The 25,372-nt window shown below is 39.4% G+C and overlaps 1 protein-coding gene across 1 annotated transcript; it reads left to right on the forward strand.

Moving 5' to 3' along the window:
* The first annotated feature begins 7,447 nt into the window (after positions 1–7,447).
* On the forward strand, positions 7,448–25,026 carry LOC139368298 (eukaryotic translation initiation factor 3 subunit L-like). The gene is made up of 15 exons (XM_071107045.1): positions 7,448–7,562; positions 8,149–8,191; positions 8,403–8,613; positions 16,188–16,267; positions 17,118–17,179; positions 17,359–17,428; positions 17,538–17,611; positions 18,881–19,052; positions 19,286–19,440; positions 22,361–22,531; positions 23,354–23,487; positions 23,791–23,964; positions 24,151–24,340; positions 24,484–24,564; positions 24,806–25,026. Exons 1-15 carry the CDS (start codon positions 7,533–7,535, stop codon positions 24,887–24,889), a joined length of 1,731 nt encoding a protein of 576 aa, XP_070963146.1. The 5' UTR covers positions 7,448–7,532; the 3' UTR covers positions 24,890–25,026.
* Positions 25,027–25,372: the final 346 nt, after the last annotated feature.

The raw sequence follows: 25,372 nt of genomic DNA on the forward strand, positions 1-25,372 counted from the left end.
TCCTAGTTACAGTTACATGATTAAATCAGTTTAATCGCGTAATACTAATTGGAGAATCTTTGATAAATACTAAAAGTCTTTATTTAATGATAGTAAAGACATGACAATGTCTACATTGTATTTCTGATCAATCTGATATTATTTCAATGGACAAAAAATGTGCTCCTCTTTAAAAAACAAGGACATTTCTAAGGGGACCCCAAACTTTTGAACGGTAGTGTATATTCAGAGTAGGTTTTTGTAATATTATGACAATTATCTGTTTTCTAGCTATAGGTAGCCTAGTGGTTATAGCGTTGGACTATTAACCGAAAGGTTGCAAGATTGAATCCCCGAGCTGACAAGGTAAATAAATATGTTCTACCCTTAAACAAGGCAGTTTACCTACTGTTCCTAAGCTGTCATAGAAAATAATAATTTGTTCTTAACTGACTTGCCTAGTTAAATAAAAAGGTTAAAATAAATAAAAAGATTCCAGGTAAAAAAAATAGGGGTTAATGTTGTAAAATTGCAGTAATATACTTTTTGATGTAAGGTAAATCACAGTTTATTTACATTTTTTTGTCTGTAATTTTACAGTCTATTTCTAGCACCCGTGCTGCCAGACCTTTACCGTGAACTAACAGGATTTTCCTTTATAGTGTGGTTCGCTGTTTGATTCACTGTTCCGGGGCTAAACTGGGAAAAATATTCTCAGATTTTTATCCTACTTGTGTTCGACGTAAAACGGAACCAGCCACACTGTTTCATATGTTTTGGAACTGTCATAAACTGTCGGGTTTCTGGGAATTAATATTTAAATGTTTCTCTGATATATATATATATATATATATGGCACTGTTATAGATCCGTCTCCCCTTACAGCCGTTTTTGGAGTACTGCCCATTGGTACCCCCCTGTTAAGAATTCAGTCAGACACTGTTGCTTATACAAACAACTATTTTAGCTAGACAGCTAATACTCCATAACTGGAAGATGGTAGTTCCCCTATCGTATAATTATTGGGTGGGAGATGTGTTGTGCTCTCTGAAATTAGAAAATAAAAAATTGTATTCAATACACGTGGGAACACAACTGTTTTATGATACTTGGGCTCCATTCCAGTCTTTGAACATTCCAACCTCTGATGGCATTCTTATTAAAACAAAACTAAGTGAATTGACACTCCTGTGACTTACTGGCTGGAGGAGCATTTCTTTGTGGGTCTTTTGGGAGGACATTGTGGTTGGTGATGTGCTTATTGAATCAGACTTGTGGATGCCTTATTTCTCTTGTCCTGTAAGAGCCTAAAATGTGAGCTTGTTTTGACCAGTTTTTTATTTGTTTACACTTGCATTTCTCCAACTACAGATTGCCCTTTAATCTCTGTACCCTTCTGCCCAGTGTGTTTAACTTGTCTAACGGTTTCATTATAGTATTCCTTTTTTTCCTTTCCTCTAGTTGAGTATATTATTTAAATAGTTTATTGTGCGGTCTTATTATGTGTGTAAAACTGAATAAACAGAGTTGCTTCAAGTTCCTTGGTGTCCACATCACCAACAAACTAACATGGTCAAAGCACAACAAGACTGTCACGCCCTGGCCTTAGTTATCTTTGTTTTCTTTATTATTTTGGTTAGGTCAGGGTGTGACATGGGGGATTTATGTGCTTGACTTGTTTAGGGGTTTTGTATGTTTATGGGGCTGTTACCGGTCTAGGTAAATTGTATGTCTATGGTTGCCTAGATTGGTTCTCAATTAGAGGCAGCGGTCTATCGTTGTCTCTGATTGGGAACCATATTTAGGCAGCCATATTCTTTGGGTATTTTGTGGGTGATTTTTTCCTGTGTCAGTGTTTGTGCCACACGGGACTGTTTTCGGTTTACACGTTTCTTGTTTTGTAGTTGTGTTCATGTTTAGTGTCTCTTATTAAAGAACCATGAACTATAACCACGCTGCATTTTGGTCCTGAAGGGTTGCATCACTGCCTGGTATGGCAACTGCTCGGTCTACAACCACATGGCACTACAGAGGGAAGTGCGTACAGTACATCACCGGGGCCAAGCTTCCTGCTATCCAGGACCTCTATACCAAGCGGTGTCAGAGGAAGGCCCTAAAAATTGTCAAAGACTCCAGCCACCCTAGTCATAGACTCTTCTCTCTGCTACCGCACAGCAAGCGGTACCGGAGCACCAAGCCTAGGTCCAAGAGGCTTCTAAACAGCTTCTACCCCCAAGCCATAAGACTCCTGAACAGCTAATCAAATGGCTACCCAGACTATGTGCCTTGCCACACACACACCACGCTGCTGCTACTACTCTGTTATTATGTATGCATAGCCACTTTAATAACTCTACCTACAGTTGAAGTCGGAAGTTAACATACAGTTTAAACTCAGTTTCACAATTGCTGACATTTAATCCTAGTAAACAATCCCTGTCTTAGGTCAGTTAGGATCAACACTTTCTTTTAAGAATGTGAAATGTCAGAATAATAATGGAGAAAATTAGTTCAGCTTTTATGTATTTTATCACATTCCCAGTGGGTCAGAAGTTTACATAGGGCAATGCTACCAAATACTAATTGAGTCTTAAACTGTTTAACTTGGGTCAAATGTTTTTGGTAGCCTTCCCACAATAAGTTGGGTGAATTTTGGCCCATTCCTCCTGACAGAGCTGGTGTAACGGAGTCAGGTTTGTAGGCCTCCTTGCTCGCACACGCTTTTTCAGTTCTGCCCACAAATTTTCTATGGGATTTTCTATGGAAGTATGCTTGGGGTCATTGTCCATTTGGAAGACACATTTGCGACCAAGCTTTAACATGTCTTGAGATGTTGCTTCAATATATCCACATAATTTTCCTACCTCATGATGCCATCTATTTAGTGAAGTGCACCAGTCCCTCCTGCAGCAAAGCACCCCCACAACATGATGCTGCCACCCCCGTGCTTCGCGGTTGGGATGGTGTTCTTCGGCTTGCAAACGTCCCCCTTTTTCCTCCAAACATAACTATGGTCATTATGGCCAAACAGTTATATTTTTGTTTCATCAGACCAGAGGACATTTCTCCAAAAAGTACGATCTTTGTCCCCATGTGCAGTTGCAAACCGTAGTCTGGCTTTTTTATGGCGGTGTGGAGCAGTGGCTTCTTCCTTGCTGAGCGGCCTTTCAGGTTATGTCGATAAAGGACTCGTTTTTACTGTGGATATAGATACTTTTGTACCTGTTTCCTCCAGCATCTTCACAAGGTCCTTTGCTGTTGTTCTGGGATTGATTTGCACTTTTCGCACCAAAAGTGCATTAATCTCTAGGAGACAGAACGCGTCTCCTTACTGAGCGGTATGACGGCTGCGTGGTCCCATGGTGTTTATATTTGTGTACTATTGTTTGTACAGATGAACGTGGTACCTTCAGGCGTTTGGAAATTGCTCCCAAGGATGAACCATCCACAGGTACACCTCCAATTGACTCAAATGATGTCAATTAGCCTATCAGAAGCTTCTAAAGCAATGACATAATTTTCTGTAATTTTACAAGCTGTTTAAAGGCACAGTCAAAACTTCTGTAAACTTCTGACCCATTGGAAATGTGATAGTGAATTATAAGTGAAATAATCTGTTAACAATTGTTGGAAAAATATCTTAAGTAATGCAAATGTCCTAACCAACTTGCCAAAACTATAGTTTGTTAACAATACATTTGTTGAGTGGTTGAAAAACGAGTTTTAATAATGACTCCAACCTAAGTGTATGTAAACTTTAGACTTCAACTGTACATGTACAGTACATAATTACCTTCGACACAGGTGCCCCCGCATATTGACACAATGACTCTGTACCTGTACCCCCTGTATATAGCCTCACTATTGTTATTTACGGCTGCTCTTTAATTATTTGTTATTCTTCTCATATTTTTTTTAGGTATTTTCTTAAAACTGCATTGTTGGTTAAGGGCTTGTAAAGTAAGCATTTCACTGTAAGGTTGTATTCGGCACATGTGGCAAATAAAATGTGATTTGATATTCAACAACAAAAAAGTCTACCCCAAATAGAAGCACTTATGAGCTATGGAATCAAAGCTTCTGTTTGAAATCATCTGAAAGTGTTTGAAAATCGGCAGAAAAAGGCAGTCAATATTTTCAGGTGATTTTATGTTCCATAAACAAGTAGCACTTACTGCATTATGTAGGAAAGCTAGTGTTAGGGTACCAATTGTGACCGGTTTGGTAGGGAAAAGGCCACAGTTGGAGACCTCTGGTAAAGGCTACTTACTGCTTACTCCATGATGCCCATCTTTACTGGAGCCCATTCATTTAGTTGGTAGTTCTCCAAGGAGTCCGACTAGTGATTTTCTAACCTGGGACGTGCTCATTTTAAAGTCGGGTACACCAATTCATAGCTGTGCCGTTCACGGCCAAGCCTTTTCCACAATCGATTGTGAAATAAGTATTGGTCTTCATGCTAATGTGAGTATGCAGCTTACGACTGAGGTGCTTGAGCTTGAGGAGTCGTCTTCCACCTTGTCAGCTGATTGTTGACATGAAAAAGGAGTGTGTGTTTAGTTAAAAAAAGCACACAACACATGAAAGCAGTTTATGTGGTCTTTCTTGGTACTCAAGAGCAGAGCCTAGTGGCAAAATACAGTTATGGCTACCCCAAAGAGAAGTACTTTTTCCAGCCAAAAATGCATTCTTCCATTTAAGGTAAATTTAATGTGAAGCTCGGAGAAAACCCCTGTTAAGAAATGCACCACAAAATGCTTGTCGTCGAGTGGCCATTAACAGCTACCACAACAAAAACTCTACATAGTTGTGTTCTGTGGATGTCACCGAGTAGGCTGATACCCCATTCTATGGGTGTACAATCCATAGTTCAACTTTACACTGCAATATGAATGTTCAATACAGACAATAGACTTACTAGAATAGAAAGAGTTCATGGTCAAAGTCCTGCAATTAGACTTACTAGAATAGGCTTACTAGAATAGAAAGAGCTCACGGTCAAAGTCCTGCAATTATAGCTAAGACAGTCATATTTGTGTAAACTCTGCACAGTTGTGTTCTGAGTGTCACTGAGTAGGCTGTGTGGTGCACCCATTTCATGGGTGCATTCATATTTCACTTTACAGCCTAAACTATGGATGGTGCACCCATTTCATGGGTGCACCATCCATAGTTTAGGCTGTAAAGTGAAATATGAATGTTCAATACAAACAATACTGACTTGGATGGTGATTTCCCACAGTCAAAGTCCTGCAATAAGCGCTAAGATCCTAATAGTTGGGTAAACTCTTGAGAAGTGTCCCCTGTGGCTGTCACTGAGTAGGCTGATACCCCATTTCATAGGTCAGGCTGCACAGTGCAATATGTATGTTCAATACACACAATAGACTGACTGGAAAAATGATTTCAAACAGCCAAAATCCTTCAATAAGCACTAGACAGTAATATTTGTGTAAACTCTACACAGTTGTGTTCTCTGGGTGTCACTGCGTAGGCTGATACTCCATTTATTGGGTGTACCATCCATAGTTCTGCTGTACACTGCAATATAAATGTTCAATACACACAATAGACTGACTGAGATGGTGATTTCATAGTTAAGTCCTGCAATAAGAGCTAAGGTGCTAATATTTGTGTAAACTCTACATAGTTGTGTTTTGTGTCAGTTTCAATGAAGGCATTAAGGCGATCCACCGATTGCACTATTGTTGCTCAAGAAAAAGTTGTTCATGATACACACGTGCCTGTGCCTACCCTGCAGGCATTTGGTACATGAAAAATGTGTGAAGTTTTATCACTCAGTGCACACCGATCATGTCGAAAGAAAGGACTAATGGATATAAATGAAACAGATTGAGACAAACTTTGTTAAATAAGCATAAACAAATAGGTTGTACTTAATATAATAGCGTAATACAAAGAAAAACAAAATACTGTCCATAAAGTGTTAAAATGTGGGTTTGTTTTTATTTAATAAAAATGCCTAAATGGTCTGGATGTCTATGTCATAGAGTAGAGGAAAGAGTCATGTACATTTAAATTCCATCTGACACATCGACAACTCACAATAAGAAATGCAAGGTTACAGCCAAGGGTAAATGTGTCTGCATAAGGCTACTAGTTACCGTGCAACACAAGTCAGAATGTTATCCTGTCAATGCAAATTCATGCCACCAGGTGTCAAGTTAAGCAACCTGATTTGTAGGGCGCTTACCTGACCATAGATAGCAATAGTAATACAACACAGGAGGTCGGTGGCACCTTAATTGGGGAGGACGGGCTCATGGTAATGGCTGGAGCAGAATAGTGGGATGGTATCAAATACATCAAACATGGTGTTCATGTATTTGATACCATTCCATTCACTCCGTTCCAGCCATTTATGAGCCATTCTCCTTTCAGCAGCCTCAAATGTAATATTTGTAGACACTAAGTCTATTTTTAGGCACCAACTACGCCATTATTTGTTGGACAAAGCCTATGGGGAAATGAATGGAGTTTTGGGATAAATGCCGAGCTCCATTGCAACATTTCAAAATATATTTTAAACTAGTATCTAACAATAAAAAGTTATACTGTCAATGCCTATAAAAATGTAGTGCATTCAGTATGCATATAAAAACACTGGACTATTGCATTTGAAAATATTTACATCAGACACTATTTAATATGATCAAATTATTCAGTTGTTATATTCAGTTGTTAGCGTGGAAAGTTATTACAATCATCTTACTACTTTGATAGAGGACTCTTCTTTATATCTGTGCCATAGTGTGTGACATAGATAATAAAAACAAGTTAAATAAATAATACAAATTAACTGTAAACATTATACTCACAAAAGTTCCAAAGGAATGAGTCACTCTATGCATAACATAGCGGGTGCATCAAAGCTGGGAATGAGACAGAAAAACAGCTTCTATCTCAAGGCCATCAGACTGTTAAACAGCCATCACTAACACAGAGAAGCTGCTGCCTCTCATTGGTCACTTTAATAAATGGATCACTAGTCACTTTAATAATGTTTACACACCTTGCATTACTCATCTCATATGTATATTTTATACCATCTATTGCATCTTGCCAATGCTGCTCTGTCATTGCTCATCCATATATTTATATATTCTTATTCCATTCCTTTACTTAGATTTGTCGTTATTAGGCAGTTGTTGTGGAATTGTTAGATTACATGTTAGATGTTGCTGCACTGTCGGAAATAGAAGCACAAGCATTTCGCTACACTCGCAATAACATATGCTAACCATGTGTATGTGACCAATACAATTTGATTTTAACTTATTTTCGGGCATAACAACCCCCGTGCCAATATATCCAACAAAACAAAACACTGGCTTCTCCGGTATTATCACTTAAATACGGTCAATCGATTCCACGCCAGTAGCTCATCTGATCCTAATTTCATTCCGCCACAATCCCAGCATGCTGCTGTCTACTATTTGTTCTAGTTGCAAATCCATTTCCGGTTCCTTTCCCCGCTAGCTGCGTGGTTTTGTTAAGCACACACTTCTGTACGAGATTGGAAATATCCTAACATGTCGTACCAAACCGAAGAAACCGAAGAAGTACATACCCATTTTATGTTCTACAGTTTATTTTAGGTTATAGCGCGGTAACCTAATGTTGGCTATCCTCACCGGCTCATTACGAAGTAGAGGACGCCACATTAACTAGCTAACTATAGTTGCTAACATTAGCGGCATAGCTACCCAAGTTAGCTAGGCGGTTGATTTGATTATATTTTTTCACATACTCACAAACAATTGTTGCTTTTCATGTGCTTACTAGTGTTTGTTATGAATTAGCTAGTTAGCCAGTCATCCAGTTGGCGAAAACCACCTATTTTACCTTGCCTACGCAACGCGTAGCTAACGTTAACTCATGGGGGAGTAATGTCTGTCTGGCTTCTGAGTGATTAAAAAAAAATATCAGATACAAATATTTGCTGTTATCACATTGAATAGCTTTCAGAAGAAAAATACCCGGAAACGTTGGGCCGTAATTAGTTATTTAACTAGCTAAATATGTTAATTTTAATTACCCTGGTTTCACCAACTAGGATTTGGACTTTGACTGCTTGTTAGTTAAAGAGGAAAGTCTCAACATATGTCATGTTGATTTTAATTGACATACTTTTCCATCTCTCCACAGTATGACCCTTATTCCTACACAAATGATGATTATCTCCATACTGGTGAGTGTAGTTTTGTCTAGATATGAGTGCATAAACTACACTCAAATGTCAGGCATGTGTTTGGTGTGTAGTCACTACATACGCCTCGCTCCATCAGTTAATTGTACCGCAAAGTAGACACCAAAAAAAACTTATTGCACATATCCCACCATTATCGTTTCAGTGCAACACTATTCCTTAAGAACCTCACCATTCCTCAATCTTCTTGCAGGTGACCCTAAAGCTGACCTGGCCTACGAGCGCCAGTACGAGCAGCAGACCTACCACGTCATCCCAGAGGTGATCAAGAACTTCCTGCAGTACTTCCACAAGACCATCTCAGACCTCATTGACCAGAAGGTGTACGAGCTGCAGGCCAACCGTGTGTCGAGCGAGAGCATTGAGCAGAAGATCTACGAAATCCAAGATGTCTACGAGAACAGGTACTGTCTTTTCTGTAGTTATCGTAACATTAATACAGTGCTGTCCCTTGACAAAATAAATCTGATGGGTCTAAATTTTTTATTATTTTCCAAATAGACACATTCTGTTTTAATAAAATCAACTATATATGCATTCTGATGCTTTTAAGCGCACTTATGTTGAAATAAGACACAAATGACTCGAGGGAGCCAGAGATCAGGATAACCAGAAGAAAGAGACCTTACCGTAATCAAAATTCCATCCAGGTTTAAATGAATGATACAATCCTAAAAAGTAACTTCTTATGCTTGCCAACTATGTAAAAATAGCCTATGAAGCTAACGAATACAAACATTGGAGCCTGCAGGTAGAAAATATCCTGATTAAAAAATAAATTCCTTATAAAAAAATAACTATGGCTACAAATGGTCTGTCTGCAACAAACTTGAAACATATCAACTAACTTGAATCCGGTCGAAGCTCGCGCTAGCAAACTTGCAACATTGTATAACATATTGTGGGCCTTCAGTTTCCCACACCAATGAGCTTGGGACAGACACAGCTGTTGGTTATTTGTGCAAGGGATAAGAAGTAATCAGGTAGGTGTTCAATTTTTCCCTTTCATGCCGAGTGGTTAACGAAAGGGAGATTTTTAAAATACATTGGCTTGCTGTTTAAGGTGAAAACATTACTTTGAGAAGCTCCACAGCTCATTGGTGGTGTTAAGCCAGTCAGAAATGCTATCAGTTCCCCAAATGGGCACATTTCTATGCCTACATTGGTGTGCAGGCCTACTTTGCATAATCGGGTGCGCATCCTTACTCAACATTGACAGGAGAGCTCCAAACAAAAGACTGACTAAATTGACAAGTTGTAAATGGAAGGAAATAAACCAAAACTTGTTTCTCAATTGTAGCATAGGTTGTGGACTCAGCAAACGGTGTCCACTCCGACAATGAGAACGGTAAAAGACTGGAATAATATGTTGAATGCATTAACAGAAGTGACCGTAACCAAAAACATTGTAGATTTGATATTATTGGAATTAACGGTAAATGTACTAGTGATATACAGTGCATTCTGAAATTTAAGAGCTGTCTTAGAGATCTACAGACAATTCCTTCGACCTCATGGCTTGGTTTTTGCTCTGACATGCACTGTCAACTGTAGGACCTTTATATAGAGAGGTGTGTGCCTTTCCAAGTCATGTCCAATCAATTGAATTTACCACTTGATTGGACTCCAATCAAGTTGTAGAAACATCTCAAAGATGATCAATGGAAACAGGATGCACCTGAGCTCAATTTTGAGTCATAGCAAAGGGCCTGAATACTTATGTAAAAAGGTATTTCTGTTATTTATTTGCTTAAATTTCTAAAAACCTTTGTCGTTTTTTGCTTTGTCGTTATGTTTTTTTTATTTTTTTTACATCCATTTTAGAATAAGGCTGTAACGTAACAAAATGTGGAAAAAGTCAACGGGTCTGAATACTCCACGAATGCACTGTATATATGGGGGGAGGTTTTAGTGGGTGGAAGATTAGGACAATCCGAGGTTTACACAGTTGCAGCTACAGTATGCTTAACAGTGCAAATATTATAGTACAGCAATATGGACACTTAATCATCATGGGGCTTTTTAATGTTAAGTTTACCAACATTGGTTGTGGTATCATTATTGTAAGCGGGGAAATAAGCGTGTAACCAGTTAAAATTGTAATTGCTTAGCATATCATAAAAAAAATAAACATTTTTACCTGGCTAAAGTAATATAATATCTATTGTTTACAGGATTTTTTTTTTTTTCTCTTGGGCAAAGAAACTCAAAAGTTTTTTTTAAAATTTATATTATCCAAAAAATGCATCCTTTAAAATAGGCTGTTGGATAAAAAACAGATCTGGCTAATTAATCCACACTGCTTTGAAAATGTATCTAATTAATCTATTGGGCTCACAAGCAGCAAATTAATCTGTTATTATGATGGGAGATTATAATACGGTTTTAAGTGCCACAATGGATCGTAAAGGAAATCACACTACAAACCATCAACCTCATGCACTTAAGGAGATTATGAATATCATAAATACTTTAGAACTAGTTATATGGAGCCTGAAAAACCCTGACCTAGTAACATATACATGGAGGAGGCTTAATCAAGCTAACCATCGCGATTACTTCCAGGTCTCATTCTTGCATCCATCAAGTTAAAGTATGATGGGATCGAATATGATCGGCCCACCATCTAATTGGCCTCCATATAACTCTTAAAGAATTTCCACTTGGACGGGGATATTTTAAAATTAATCAAAGCCTGCTGGTTGACAATTTGTTCTTAACTAAGACAAAATAATTCAGAATTCACTTTCTACACAACATGGGTACCACAGATTCTCTTATGAATGTATGGGATACTTGTAAATGTACATTTATAGGCAATTCAATGCAATTCTCATTTAAAACAAAAGCCTACAAACAAGCAAGATTTCTGGCTCTCACAGACCTGTAACTTCTTTAAGAGGCTCCTCTGTCTTCCGCTTCGTAAGAAGCATTTCAAGGTCCTGGAGTGGCCTAGCCAGTCTCCAGAACTCAACCCCATAGAAAATCTTTGGAGAGAGTTGAAAGTCCGTGTTGCCCAGCAACAGCCCCAAAACATCACTGCTCTAGAGGAGATCTGCATGGAGGAATCGGCCAAAATACCAGCAACAGTGTGTGAAAACCTTGTGAAGACTTACAGAAAGCGTTTGACCTCTGTCATTGCCAACAATAGGTATATAACAAAGTATTGAGAAACTTTTGTTATTGACCAAATACTTATTTTCCACCATAATTTGCAAATAAATTCATTAACAAACTGACCCTAGCCCCCCGACACATAAACTACTGCAGCATAAATACTGGACGCTGAGACAGGAGGGGTCAGGAGACACTGTGGCCCCATCCGATGAGACCCCCAGACAGGGCCAAACGGGAAGGATAATAACATCACCCACTTTGCCAAAGCTCTAGACAATATTGTGCTGCTGAGGTATAATAAACAGATATACCGTAATTTCCGGACTATAAGCCACTACTTTTTTCCCACGCTTTGAACCCCACGGCTTATACAATGACGCGGCTAATTTATAGATTTTTCCCGCTTTCACAAGATTCATGCCGCCAAAAAACTGAGCACTGTCACATGATGTGACGTAAATCGAGCGCGCTCAAACTTCCCATCATTCTGATTACGGTAGTCATTTTGTCACCCTCATCATGGCAGACACGGAGAAATGCATATGATGCAGCTTTCAAGTTGAAGGCGAGCGATCTGGCTGTTGGAAAAGGAAATGGAGCTGCTGCACGGGAGCTTGGCCTTAATGAGTTGATGATAAGACGTTGGAAACAGCAGCGTGAGGAACTGACTCGGTGCAAAAAGACAACAAAAGCTTTCAGAGGGAAGAAAAGCAGATGGCCCGAACTAGAAAATGAGCTTGAAAACTGGGTCAACACACAGAGAGCAGACGGCCGAGGTGTTTCAACTGTGCAGATCCGACTGAAAGCCAAAACAATCGCCGCCGCAATGAAGTTTGAGGATTTTAGAGGTGGACCATCGTGGTGTCTAAGATTTATGATACGTAAAGGCCTGTCCATCAGGGTTACGGACGAGTCTGTGTCAGCAGCTCCCTCCCGACTACGAGGAAAAAGTTTCAAACTTCCGCAAATTCACTGATGCAAAGATAGAGGAGCATTCCACGATATCATAAATATGGATGAGGTTCCTCTGATGTTTGCCCTGCCTTTCACTCGGACTGTCAACAGGAAAGGCGACTCATCCGTCAAAGGATGGATGACGGAAGGTCTAATGCATGAATGGCATACAGAGTGAGAATCACTCTGAGAGCATCAGGTGACCACTTGCGCAATGTAGCCGCTTACGGGTGTTCTTCAACAAACTACGTCACAATGCTGTAGACACCTATCCGGAATACAGAGAAAAAGTAATCTGGTTGATAGCCCATTCACTGCTCAATAGGGACGCATTGGAACGCAGTGCTTTCAAAACATGAGGCACTTCCGGATTGGATTTTTCTCAGGCTTTCGCCTGCAATATCAGTTCTGTTATACTCACAGACAATATTTTTACAGTTTTGGAAACTTTAGTGTTTTCTATCCTAAGCTGTCAATTATATGCATATTCTAGCATCTTGTCCTGACAAAATATCCTGTTTCCTACTGGAACGTTATTTTTCCCAAAATGAAAATACTGCCCCCTAGTCACAAGGTTAAAAGCCTATTTATTTTTGTTACAAGCCGTGTTTCGTTAACGCCTATTTATTTTTGTTACAAGCCGTGTTTAGTTTAAAAGCCTATTAATTAAAATTTTTGTAAAAAGCCGTGTTTCGTTTAAAGGCTGTGTAAACACCTGCGGCTTATAGACATGTGCGGCTTATTTATGTACAAAATACATATATTTTTTTTATTCAGTGCGTGCGGCTTATATTCAGGTGTGCTTAATAGTCCAGAAATTACGGTATATATAGAGTACAGGGAAAATAAGGTTGAATATATTATTTTAGACCTACTACACCTACTGTCTCTTTTTTATATTATGACATTTCAGCTAGATCTACTGTCTCTATTATATTACAACAGACCAGCTGTATCTACTGTTTCCATTTCACTTTGGCAATTGTTGTGGGTCGGCCCTCCCCTCAACAGCCTCAAATAGGCTATTTCATTTGGGGGTGGGGTGGGGCGGCAGACACACGCATCTCACATTTCATGACATGACATGTTTATATATTGCTACTAAAATGTAAAAATCACAAATAATATTTTATATTATTAATTTCAAACAAGGGCATTAGCATGAGAAGAAATTACCAGTCCAAAACGGTGACATTGTTCCTCTTTTGCAGGCACGTTACAGATTATACACAGTGGCTACAACGGTGTCCTCTCCGTTCCAAAAATATTCCTCCACTTGGGAATCGCTAAATTAATCCTCCTACAACTATCTGTCTCACTTTTTCGATCAATTTCTTCTAAAATTGTGTGTACATCTGTATATCTAGACTTAGATGTAGCTTTCCCTGACTTAGTCGCCATACTGATTGATGTATAAACAGCTGAATCTGCACGTTTACCAAAACAACGCTATGCGTAAAATGCGTAGCTCCTTCCGGAATAAAACTTCAATAGCAAATGACTCTCTTTACGCTAGAGTTTACGACATGGGTTGGTCTTCCAACACACAACCATTTCATACTGCCGTTTAGCTCAGCTCATTGGCTATCTACCCAGCTAGATTTCAAGACGATCAGTGGTCATTGGGTTAAAATACAGTCAATCAACGAAAGAGAGGGCAAATCATTGGTGCACAGTGATGTCATTACTTGTTGTCTTCAAATCGGTTTCTTTCAGTCAATACATCCCGCGAAATGGCCCATCAGGTTTGGTTGTGTTACAAACAAACCAGTTGATTGCAATGAAACCAAACATGACTGGAAAAGTCACGTTCTGTGTGGGTTATTTACCTGGAATGTGTCGTCGAAAATGGAATGAGACGGAATTCACGACACAAGCGGTTCACAAAATGTTTTGTTAGGCTATAAAAATGGATTTTATCAAACAAAAGATCATTCATTGTGTACCAATGAGCATTGGGATTGCAAACGGACGAAGATCGTCAAAGGTAAATATAAATGATTTATGCAGTATGTGATTTTGTTACGCCTGTGCTGGTTGAAATTGTTTTTTTTTTATGGGGCTCTATCCTCAGATAATCGCATCGCAGTAAATCCTTTTTTAAATCTAACAACGCAGTTGGATTAGCAAGATTCTAGGCTTTCTATACATGTGAGACACTTGTATTTTCATGAATGTTTAATATGACTATTAATGTAGCGATCACTGTATGTTGTGGAATTTCAGCCCGCTACCGGGTTCCGTGCTCAGAGGTTAAGCAATGGCTTTTTTCTGGCCACTCTTCCGTAATCACTAACCTTTGATCTTCATCAGATGACACTCCTAGGACTTCATGTTACACAATACATGTATGTTTTGTTCGATAATATCCCAAAATCTCAGTTTACATTGGCGCGTTATGTTCAGTTATGTTTTGCTTCCAAAACATCCAGTGATTTTGCAGAGAGCCACGTCATTTTACAGAAATACTCATAATTAACATTGGTAAAAGACAAGTGTTATGCATGGATTTATAGATACATTTCTCCTTAATTAATGCAACCGCTGTGTCAGATTTCAAAAAAGTTTTACAGAAAAAGCACACCATGCAATAATCTGAGTATAGCGCTCAGAGACCAAAACAAGCCACCCACCATGTTGTGGAGTCAACAGAAGTCAGAAATAGCATAACTATTCACTTACCTTTGATGATCTTCATCAGAATGCACTCCCAAGGAATCCCAGTTGCACAAATGTTTGTTTTGTTCGATACAGTCCATTTATGTCCAAATACATCCTTTTTGTTCGCGTTTAGTTCACAAATCCAAATTCACAGGGGGCACGCACTTAGTTCAGACGACGTTTCTACGAACTGTAATGGAACTATGTCAAACGATGTATAGAATCAATCTTTAGTCTCTTTTTATCATAAATCTTCGATAATATTCCAACCGGACAATTCCTTTGTCTTTAGAAAGGAAAAGGAACGCAGCTAACTCTCACGGGCGAGCGCGAGACTGAGCTCATGTCTTTTCTTCCAGACACCTGACTCAAACAGCACTCATTCTCTCCCCCTTCACAGTAGAAGCCTGAAACAATGTCCTAAAGACTGTTGACATCTAGTGGAAGCCTTAGGAAGTGCAATCAGACCAAATCTTCCACTGTATATTGGATGGGCAAAGACTTGGAATAACTACAAACCTCAGATTTCCAACTTCCAGGAAAGTGCATTCTGGAGAGAGATGTTTATTTTTAGCCACACTCCCCTTGTGCTGTGCCCACCCCGCGGCCATTTTTTATTTTATTTATTTATTTCACCATTATTTAACCAGGTAGGCTAGTTGAGAACAAGTTCTCATTTGCAACTGCGACCTGGCCAAGATAAAGCATAGCAGTGTGAACAGACAACAACACAGAGTTACACATGGAGTAAACAATTAACAAGTCAATAACACAGTATAAAAAAAGGGGGAGTCTATATACATTGTGTGCAAAAGGCATGAGGAGGTAGGTGAATAATTAAAATTTTGCAGATTAACACTGGAGTGATAAATGATCAGATGGTCATGTACAGGTAGAGATATTGGTGTGCAAAAGAACAGAAAAGTAAATAAATAAAAACAGTATGGGGATGAGGTAGGTAAAAAATGGGTGGGCTATTTACCGATAGACTATGTACAGCTGCAGCGATCGGTTAACTGCTCAGATAGCAGATGTTTGAAGTTGGTGAGGGAGATGAAAGTCTCCAACTTCAGCGATTTTTGCAATTCGTTCCATCTCGTGTGTTGTGTATATATATATATATATATATATATATATATGCTATTGCTCGGCCCAAAAAAGTTCTCAGTCAACTAATTGGGGTCTATCATTTTAAAACACTTAAGTTTAAAGTTGTAATTTTACACATTTTTCCCTCTCTCCTTAGCTGGAACAAGCTGACTGACCGCTTCTTCAAAACATCTCCCTGGCCAGAGGCTGAGGCCATCGCTTCCCTCGTTGGAAACGGTGAGTGCGCCAGTCTACTGCTGTTTCTCCTTCCAGTTTGGGCACAAGCCCGTTCAGATGATCGTGGACACGAGTGGTGGTAGTTAGTAGTACTAAGTAGAAGACATTATTATCTCTCCGGGGTTAATTGGTTTTGCAGCAGAATCATATCCAAAAAGACATCACACAAGAAGTGTGACACAAAATAACGTGGACCACACATTTATTGGACAAAGTTGCTGGAATTAACAAAATTTCAAGTTATTGTAGTGTGGCGTGCAGTAGTAACATGCATCTTAAAAAAAAAAAAAATGCTATAGCAGCATGAGTGAATGTCTTTATTTGTTGTTTTGGCAACGGTGGACAGAGAAATGTGGACCTGATGGTAGGAGTTTAAACTTTAAACAGAGTGTCTAGTGTCCATTAGGGTGTTCTCTGCTTTCTTTAGAGCTGTTTGCTTTTAAAGTGGAGACTATGTGGTTCACAAACTAGATTGCCGCCTCTGTAGAGTATTCATGTTGTTGCTGTTTTCCATTGACAATGAAGTTGGAAGAATGCATAGGTTAATGTTTGTCATGAGTCTTGCCTTGGAAGCGGAAAAAGCAATTTCTGCTCAATGGGCCAGCTGCACTCAAAATGGTCTATATTGTAAAAATGTGTTATTTGGTTTTAATTTAGGGTTATGCATTATGGTTTAAAGTGTGGTTAGGGTTAAAATCAGATTTTATGACTTTGTGCCAGCTGTTGACCACTGCAGAGCTGCCTCCAGGCCAAGATTCATTACAATAAATGCCAACAAGCGAAGAAGGCAAAGAATGTTGTGCCAGTCTATCTTGTTGCGCTTGCTCACTTTTGCTGTTGGCCCATTCAGATGCTGTGTTCTTGATCCTGTATAAGGAGTTGTACTACAGACACATCTATGCTAAAGTCAGTGTGAGTATCTATCCTGCCACAGAACCATTGTTTAACACCTATCAGCTTTAAAATATAAATCTTACATCTCCTGTCCTGGATGGATTTAATCCAATGGATTTACAGTGCACAGAACTATAATAATGTCACTACTTGGAAGACTTTACTTAAATAATGCTTTTGTGTTCTTTGACCATTAGGGAGGACCCACTCTCGACCAGAGATTTGAGTCTTACTACAATTACTGCAACCTCTTCAACTACATTCTAAGTAAGTTTGAGTACTAAATATTTGTTGTCTTAATATATTTTCATAATACACTGTGTTACATTGGACGTTTTCAATGCCTCAATAAGAAGGTATATATTGTTCTATATAGATGCAGATGGACCCGCCCCCTTGGAGCTACCCAACCAGTGGCTCTGGGACATTATTGATGAATTCATTTATCAGGTAAATTAACATAGTTTGGTATGTTGCATGTATATTAGTTTTTCAGCTTCAAAATGTACACTACCGTTCAAAAGTTTAGGGTCACTTAGAAATGTCCTTTTTTTGAGAAAAGGCTATTTTTTGTCCATTAAAAATAACATTAAATTGATCGGAAATACAGTGTAGATGTTAATGTTGTAAATGACTACTGTAGCTGGAAATGGCAGATTTTTATGGTAAATCTACATAGGTGTACAGTGTCCCGTTATTAGTAACCATCACGCCTGTTCCAATGGCACATTGTGTTAGCTACTCCAAGTTTATCATTTTAAAAGGCTAATTGATCATTAGAAAACCCTTTTGCAATTGTGTTAGCACAGCTGGAAACTGTTCTGATTATAGAAGCAATAAAACAGGCCTTCAGACTAGTTGAGTATCTGGAGCATTTGTAGGTTCGATTACAGGCTCAAAATGGCCAGAAACAAAGCACTTTCTTCGGAAACTCATCAGTCTATTCTTGTTCTGAGAAATTAAGGCTATTCCATGGGAGAAATTGCCAAGAAACTGAAGATCTCGTACAATGCTGTGTACTACTCCCTTAACAGAACAGCACAAACTGGCCCTAACCAGAATAGAAAGAGGAGTGGGAGGCCCTGGTGCACAACTGAGCAAGAGGACAAGTACATTAGAGTGTCTAGTTTGAGAAACAAACGCATCGCAAGTCCTCAACTGGCAGTTTCATAAAACAGTACCCGCACAACACATTTTGAGCCTGTTATCGAACCCAGAATTGCTGATGCTCCAGATTCTCAACTAGTCTAAAGAAAGTCAGTTGTATTGCTTATTTAATCAGCACAAGTTTCCAGCTGTGCTAACATAACTGGAAAAGGGTTTTCTAATGATCAATTAGCCTTTTAAAATCAAATTTTGATTAGCTAACACAATGTGGACACAGGAGTGATGGTTGCTGATAATGGGCCTCTGTACACCTATGTAGATATTCCATAAAAAATCTGCTGTTTCTAGCTACAATAGTCACTTACAACATTAAACATTTCTACACTGTATTTCTGATCAATCTGATGTTATTTTAATGGATCAACATTTTTGCTTTTCTTTCAAAAACAAGGACATTTCGAAGTGACCCCAAACTTGTGAACAGTAGTGTACTTTTCTGGCAATTTTTTAAATCTATGGCATTCATTTGGTACCCCTCTGTCTTGAAGCTGCTATGACGCATGGAATTGTGACTGCATTTGAATAACAAGTTCAATCTTCTTCCCCAACCAGTTCCAGTCGTTCAGCCAGTATCGCTGCAAGACAGCCAAGAAGTCTGAGGAGGAGATTGAGTTCCTGAGGAACAACCCCAAGATCTGGAATGTCCACAGCGTTCTAAATGTGCTCCACTCGCTGGTGGACAAGAGCAACATCAACCGCCAGCTGGAGGTCTATACCAGTGGAGGTAAAGAAGTTACAGCTGTAGATGCATTGTATATGCATTGATATATTGTTGCTTATTGTTTTAACAATATATTGTTTGTAGTTATATATTATGACATAACGATATATAATTTGTAGCAAAATATTTTGACATTTTCTTACACCACATGATCAATACTGAATGGTTGATGCAGTCCATGGTTCCTGTGCGACAGCTCTAACGACAGCTCTAACAGGTTGTGTTTTGTGTCGCAGGCGATCCAGAGAGTGTGGCTGGCGAGTATGGCCGTCATTCCCTATATAAGATGCTGGGGTACTTCAGCCTGGTGGGGCTGCTGAGGCTACATTCTCTGCTCGGGGACTACTACCAGGCCATCAAAGTCCTGGAGAACATCGAGCTCAACAAGAAGGTACACTGGCCAATGTATAGTAGTACTGTCAATGTTCGTACAGTACAGCTGAAGATGCATCTCCAAATTGAAGCAAATGTATTAGTCAGGTACACATATTATACAGATGTTATAATGGGTGTAGTGAAATGCTTACGTTCCTAGCTCCAACAGTGCAGTAATATCTAACAATAGGAAAGGAATATAGGAATATTAGAACGAGCAATGTCAGGGTTCAGAATATATGTATATGATGGTGTGTGTCATGGACAGTATATGAATCGAAAAGGTGTGCACAGCAGTAATTATATAGGATGAGCCTTAACTAGAATACAGATATATACATATCTAGGGTTTCTGTTTGGAAAATGTGGCGCTGGATAACGTGACCGGGAAGGTTTTAATTTTCCGGACCCATATGCACCCATTAGGGTGTCCACCCTTGGTGCTCAGAATGACACAAATCACATTTAAAATATGGTAGTGCATTTTAACAGAACAGGCAGCTCATGTAATGAAACAGCCAATAAAACATGTTCTAACATTTGTCAAAATACAATTCGCGGATGAACACCTTTCTAAAACAGCGCACATGAGAAAACGCCATTCTAAACAGTGCACCTGATAGCAGTTCCATATGTGACTGTGGTGAAAATCTCAGTTAAAATCTTAGAGGGGGAATCTAAAGATGCAACAACTAGGATGGGTTGCTAATAAGACTAGGATTGTGCCTTTGGATTCTGGACAAAGAAAGAAAGTTGATATGAAAACAAATATAACAGGACATAAATGGCATGGCTGTGGGTCCAATAGAGAAGTACATGGAAATACATTTGCCAAAATTATATAATTACTCCTCTTTACACAGAAATAAATACAATTATTCAAAATACTTCACCAGAAAGAAAGCATGACTTAGCCACAGAGGAATAGAGGTTCATTATCTAATTAAATAACATTTCTGTGGATTGTTTAAAATCACAAGCTCGTAAGCCTACGCTTATTTGAAAAGCCTGAATTATTGAGTTGTGGGTGTCAGTGAAAAGCATCTAAAATATGTGTGAAGATAATGTCTTGGGTATAATTTAAAATGTTTAGACAAGACGAAGGGCTATGGTGCTTGACTATCGGTGAGTCTCTTTCCAGAATGGCTCAGCTGTGTCCCGCCATTTCTTGCGCATTCATTGTGTGAATTGTGTTTGCCCTTTGATAAATACATACATACAGTATGTAATGGGGAATAGATTTGTATGTCACCAGTAGTAAATGTACTGTTAATCCACATAATTTGCTCTTAATTTATGTATTAATTACAAGTAATTTACCATTCTCATTCTCGAGGGGAAATGTTGTTTTCAGAGTTCACAACCTGCTGCAGTTGTGGGAAATAAGTTTTGGTTTATTTCATAACCATAAAGATTTGTGTACTTTTTAAATTTTGTCTTGTTTGGTGTGCTCCATATGAGCAATGAGATGGCTTGTTTCTCTGAGCGCGCATAAGTACCTGGCCAATTGCAGGGAAATGTAGGAAAGGGTTTTTTAAACATCTATTGCGAATGATATATTAAAACTCTAGTTCCTCACAGTACACTATTTAAAAAATCGTTCCAACAAGCTCCCCCTCGATAGCCACCACTTTGTGAAAGAGCTATAAAAGTTATAGGTGTACTACTGCATTGGCCTATAGGCTATGAGTTCCATGCGCTCATTTATTTAGCACCAATGGATCACGGTATATCAATGTGTCTATATGGCAGAGGCTGGTAATCTTGAAATAGTTGACTTGACTTTTAGATATTTGTAATTCTAATTGAGATTTTTATGATTAACCACCTGGCAATGATTTTGAGAAATGAACATGTTATTGAAATGATTCATGAAAACGTGCTGTTCCATGAAAACGTGCATATAAAAATCATAACTGGAATGCAGAACGGTAGAAATGGTAGGATAAATTGTAATCTTCCCCTAACTTGAAACTCACATGCTGCCGATTTAAGTCTTTATAAAATATTTGCCTCCACATTTCCGTAGTCGGATTTTGCCTATAGGCTACTTTGAGGTGAGGTAAGAGCAAGGTAAGACATGCCTCATAATATGAAATAAGACATTCACGTTTCAAATAAAGTATGTTTTTTTAAATGCATACGGCCTCCAGCTCACATTGTAAAGTGGTGTGAGGCACACTTCAATTACCAGTTGAGAAGTCAAAATAGGCTCTGTATGCTGTGCGTGTCTGATAGTCATCATGCATCTTATTTATCAAAAAGCTAACAAAGATACACACGGAACAATGTAATTCCCCACAAAAATAAATATGCAAATTCGTCTATAGACTGATAAGCATGACTGTCAAATGTGTTTTCCATCAACTGGTATTTCATCAATTAATAAAAAGCATTCTTAAACAGTTTTTTTCCCCTCCTGGTGATTTTGGCCGGCAACAGTTTAATCAATCGGCTTTTCATATAAAAAAAATTTGGCCAAGTGGTTAGAGCGTTGGGCCAGTAACCAAAAGGTTTCTGGATCATATCCCCGAGCTGTAAACATTATTAAAGCGACTTGTATTCAATGACTATGTACATAGGGCAGCAGTCTCTAGCGTGCAGGGTTGAGTACCGGGTGGTAGCCGGCTACTAAGTTACTGAAGTTCAGGGCAGGGTACTAGTCTGAGGCCGGCTAGTAGTTACTATTTAACAGTCTGATGCCCTGGAGATAGAAGCTGCTTTTCTGTCTCGGGTCCCAGCTTTGATGCACCTGTACTGTCTCCGTATCTATCCCCAAATGCCCACTCTCTGATATTGACAGACCTACGAATGAAGGGGTGGGCCTTAACTGTTGACACCTCTATCCATATTTCTACTCCATATTTCTCTCCAATTGATTCCCTGTTTGCTCTAACCCACTCACTGCCCTCTACTTTATATTTAATCTCTCTTAGAGTATGTACTCTCGTGTGCCTGAGTGCCAGATCACCACCTACTACTACGTGGGCTTTGCCTACCTGATGATGAGGAGGTACCAGGATGCCATCCGTGTCTTTGCCAACATCCTACTCTACATCCAGAGGACCAGGAACATGTTTCAGAGGTCCACCTATAAATATGAGATGGTCAGTGACAATGTTTGTGCGCATGCACCTTCCGGACTGCCGCACAGAAGAAATGCCAGCCCGCGCAGATGTTGATATTGTTAGCAAATTATTGCCATGTTATAGCTATTTCTTTGTTCAGCCATGGGCGAGTGATTGCTTCCATCAATTACTTTCTTTGAAAAGTAAGTTTGGCAATGAGCTTTGTTTTTTGTCTTAAAGGGGTATTTTGAGACACGCTTGCATTTGAAAAGTGCTTTCTTGCATCATACAATTCCATTTCCAGTCACGTATTAGGGCCATGGTGTTAACACACCATTTTCTATTTTTAGACATGTGACTTGAGCTTTCAGACAACTAAACAGAAAAAGGTTAATGTCAAACCCTTCGTAATGTTTTTACATCTAATAGAATAAGCCAACATTGAACACCATATAGGCCACTATAGGCTGAAATCAATAGCTATTTCCATATGAAAATGGATGCCTTGTTTTTGTTAGTAGGCCACTGATAGGCCTAATAGGCTCAAATAGCCTCAGTAGTTTACTTGGCAAATGTCTAAAATTAACTGGAAGCGGGTACATCGTCCGTGTAAGTAAATGCACACAGGAAGTTGCACAGAATGCTCACAATGTTAAAGTTTCTGCTCACAAGACTTACAATGTTCTCAGTAATATATTTTTCTTAGGGGAATATTGGTCAGTGGGCCTAACTACATTACTGATTATGATTAACATCTCCCTCTCAGAACTGGGTGATGTTCATTAGTGCACATAATGGAAAACTTTTTAAAATGAAGACGACCCTGGTAATTGGTTGAGTCACTTCTTCCTGCTCCTCCAGATCAGCAAGCAGAACGAGCAGATGCACGGGCTGTTGGCAATAGCCCTGACCATGTACCCCATGCGCATCGACGAAAGCATCCACACCCAGCTCAGGGAGAAGTATGGAGACAAGATGCTTCGCATGCAGAAGGGGTGAGCGAGAGAAAGTCTACACTTACTACCACACTGTGGGAACTCTAGGGGCTAGAGGAATTTATAGGCCCAAGACCTATGTGGAGATCTGACAGACAGGATTTGTTTGGTCTAAGCAATATAGTGAAAATTCCACCTGGATTATCAGAGGGCGAGGTGGAGCTATTACCATATTGCTTACTTGCACCTGTCAAATCCACTCAGATTGCCACAGGTGCACAGTGTGTAAGGGTCTACAGTTCGATTTTGAATTGGGCCATAGTTGGTGTTTGAGACTTGACTGACATGACTTTGTGACCTCAGAGACCTGCAGGTGTTTGAGGAGCTCTTCAGCTTTGCCTGTCCCAAGTTCCTGTCCCCGGTGGTGCCCAACTACGATAATGTGCTCCCCAACTACCACAAGGAGCCCTTCCAGCAGCAGCTCAAGGTGTTCGCTGAGGAGGTGCAGCAACAGGCGCAGCTCTCTACCATCCGCAGGTAACGAGTTATCTCTGAGAGTCTGGTGAGCTGCTACAGTCAGTCAAGTTCAGCACCTCCCTGTTTCACTTCGTTTCAAAATATTTCTCCCTACTGAACATGACCCAGCTCTCTAGCATTGCTCTCTAACATGGTTCCTTGGTTTCCCCCACTAACCTCACACTGCTCCATTTCTCTGCTGTACAGTTTCCTGAAGCTCTACACCACCATGCCTGTGGCCAAGCTGGCAGGGTTCCTGGACATGACTGAGCAGGAGTTTCGCATCCAGCTTCTGGTCTTCAAACACAAGATGAAGAACCTGGTGTGGACCAGCGGCATCTCTGCCTTGGACGGAGAATTCCAGTCCGCCTCCGAGGTCGACTTCTACATCGACAAGGTGTGTGTGTGAGATGTCGTTACACAGAGCCCACTCACCTCGTTTTAGATTCTGTTTAATGTATTAACTCCGTCAATATGGAATTAACTCTTTGGACATAATGTAGTGAAGTAACCTGTATTCATTGTCTTATGTGCCTGCAGGACATGATCCACATCGCAGACACCAAGGTGGCCCGTCGCTATGGAGACTTCTTCATCAGACAGATCCACAAGTTTGAGGAGGTGAGAAATTATACATTTTCAAATTACTTTACAGCAGAATTTCCAGGTAGCAACAGTCTGTTTACCTTTATCATAGTATTTCTGTTATATTGCAGACGTTTGCTTCTGTATTTAATTATATATTTTTAGGTCACAGAATAGGAACATTAAAGGCTCCTATCTGCAATTGAATTTGGTTTATTCCAGTAAAAATGTAAAATAAATGTTTAGTCAGTTTGTACTTGTGTTATTCGCCATGCAGTTGAACAGAACGCTGAAGAAGATGGCCATGAGTGGAGCCAGCACCAATGCCACAGCCGCCACCATAACCACCCGGGCCACATGAGTCTGACCTCTGATTTACAGCCGCTAAATCTGGCCTACCTGGCTCTCTATTTCTTGGCTCTGTTGATCCTCCAACAGAACGATCGATAATGCTTTTTTTATTTAACAATAAAGGATGAAGTGGTGAGCTAAAAGCCATATTTTGTTGGGTTGCATATGGAGTCATTGTGATAATTTATATTATCAAATGGGTGTACTGTGATTTTAGTACCCTCAAACAGTACAGTAGTTAATGAACTAAATCAGAACCACTAGATGGCAACATTTAGCTATCAATATCTTTACTCTCAAGTGCCACCAGTTATTTATAGGACCTCAGAGTTTTGTATTATATTTTATTTCAACTGCTATGAGATTAGATATTAATTTACACTGAACAAAAATATAAACACAACATGTACAATGTTGGTCCCATGTTTCATGACCTGAAATGTAAAAAGTCCCAGAAATGTTCCATACGCACAAAAAGCTTATTTCTCTCAAA

The sequence above is a fragment of the Oncorhynchus clarkii genome, chromosome 16 (genome assembly GCF_045791955.1).
Source record: "Oncorhynchus clarkii lewisi isolate Uvic-CL-2024 chromosome 16, UVic_Ocla_1.0, whole genome shotgun sequence".
Taxonomy (NCBI): domain Eukaryota; kingdom Metazoa; phylum Chordata; class Actinopteri; order Salmoniformes; family Salmonidae; genus Oncorhynchus; species Oncorhynchus clarkii.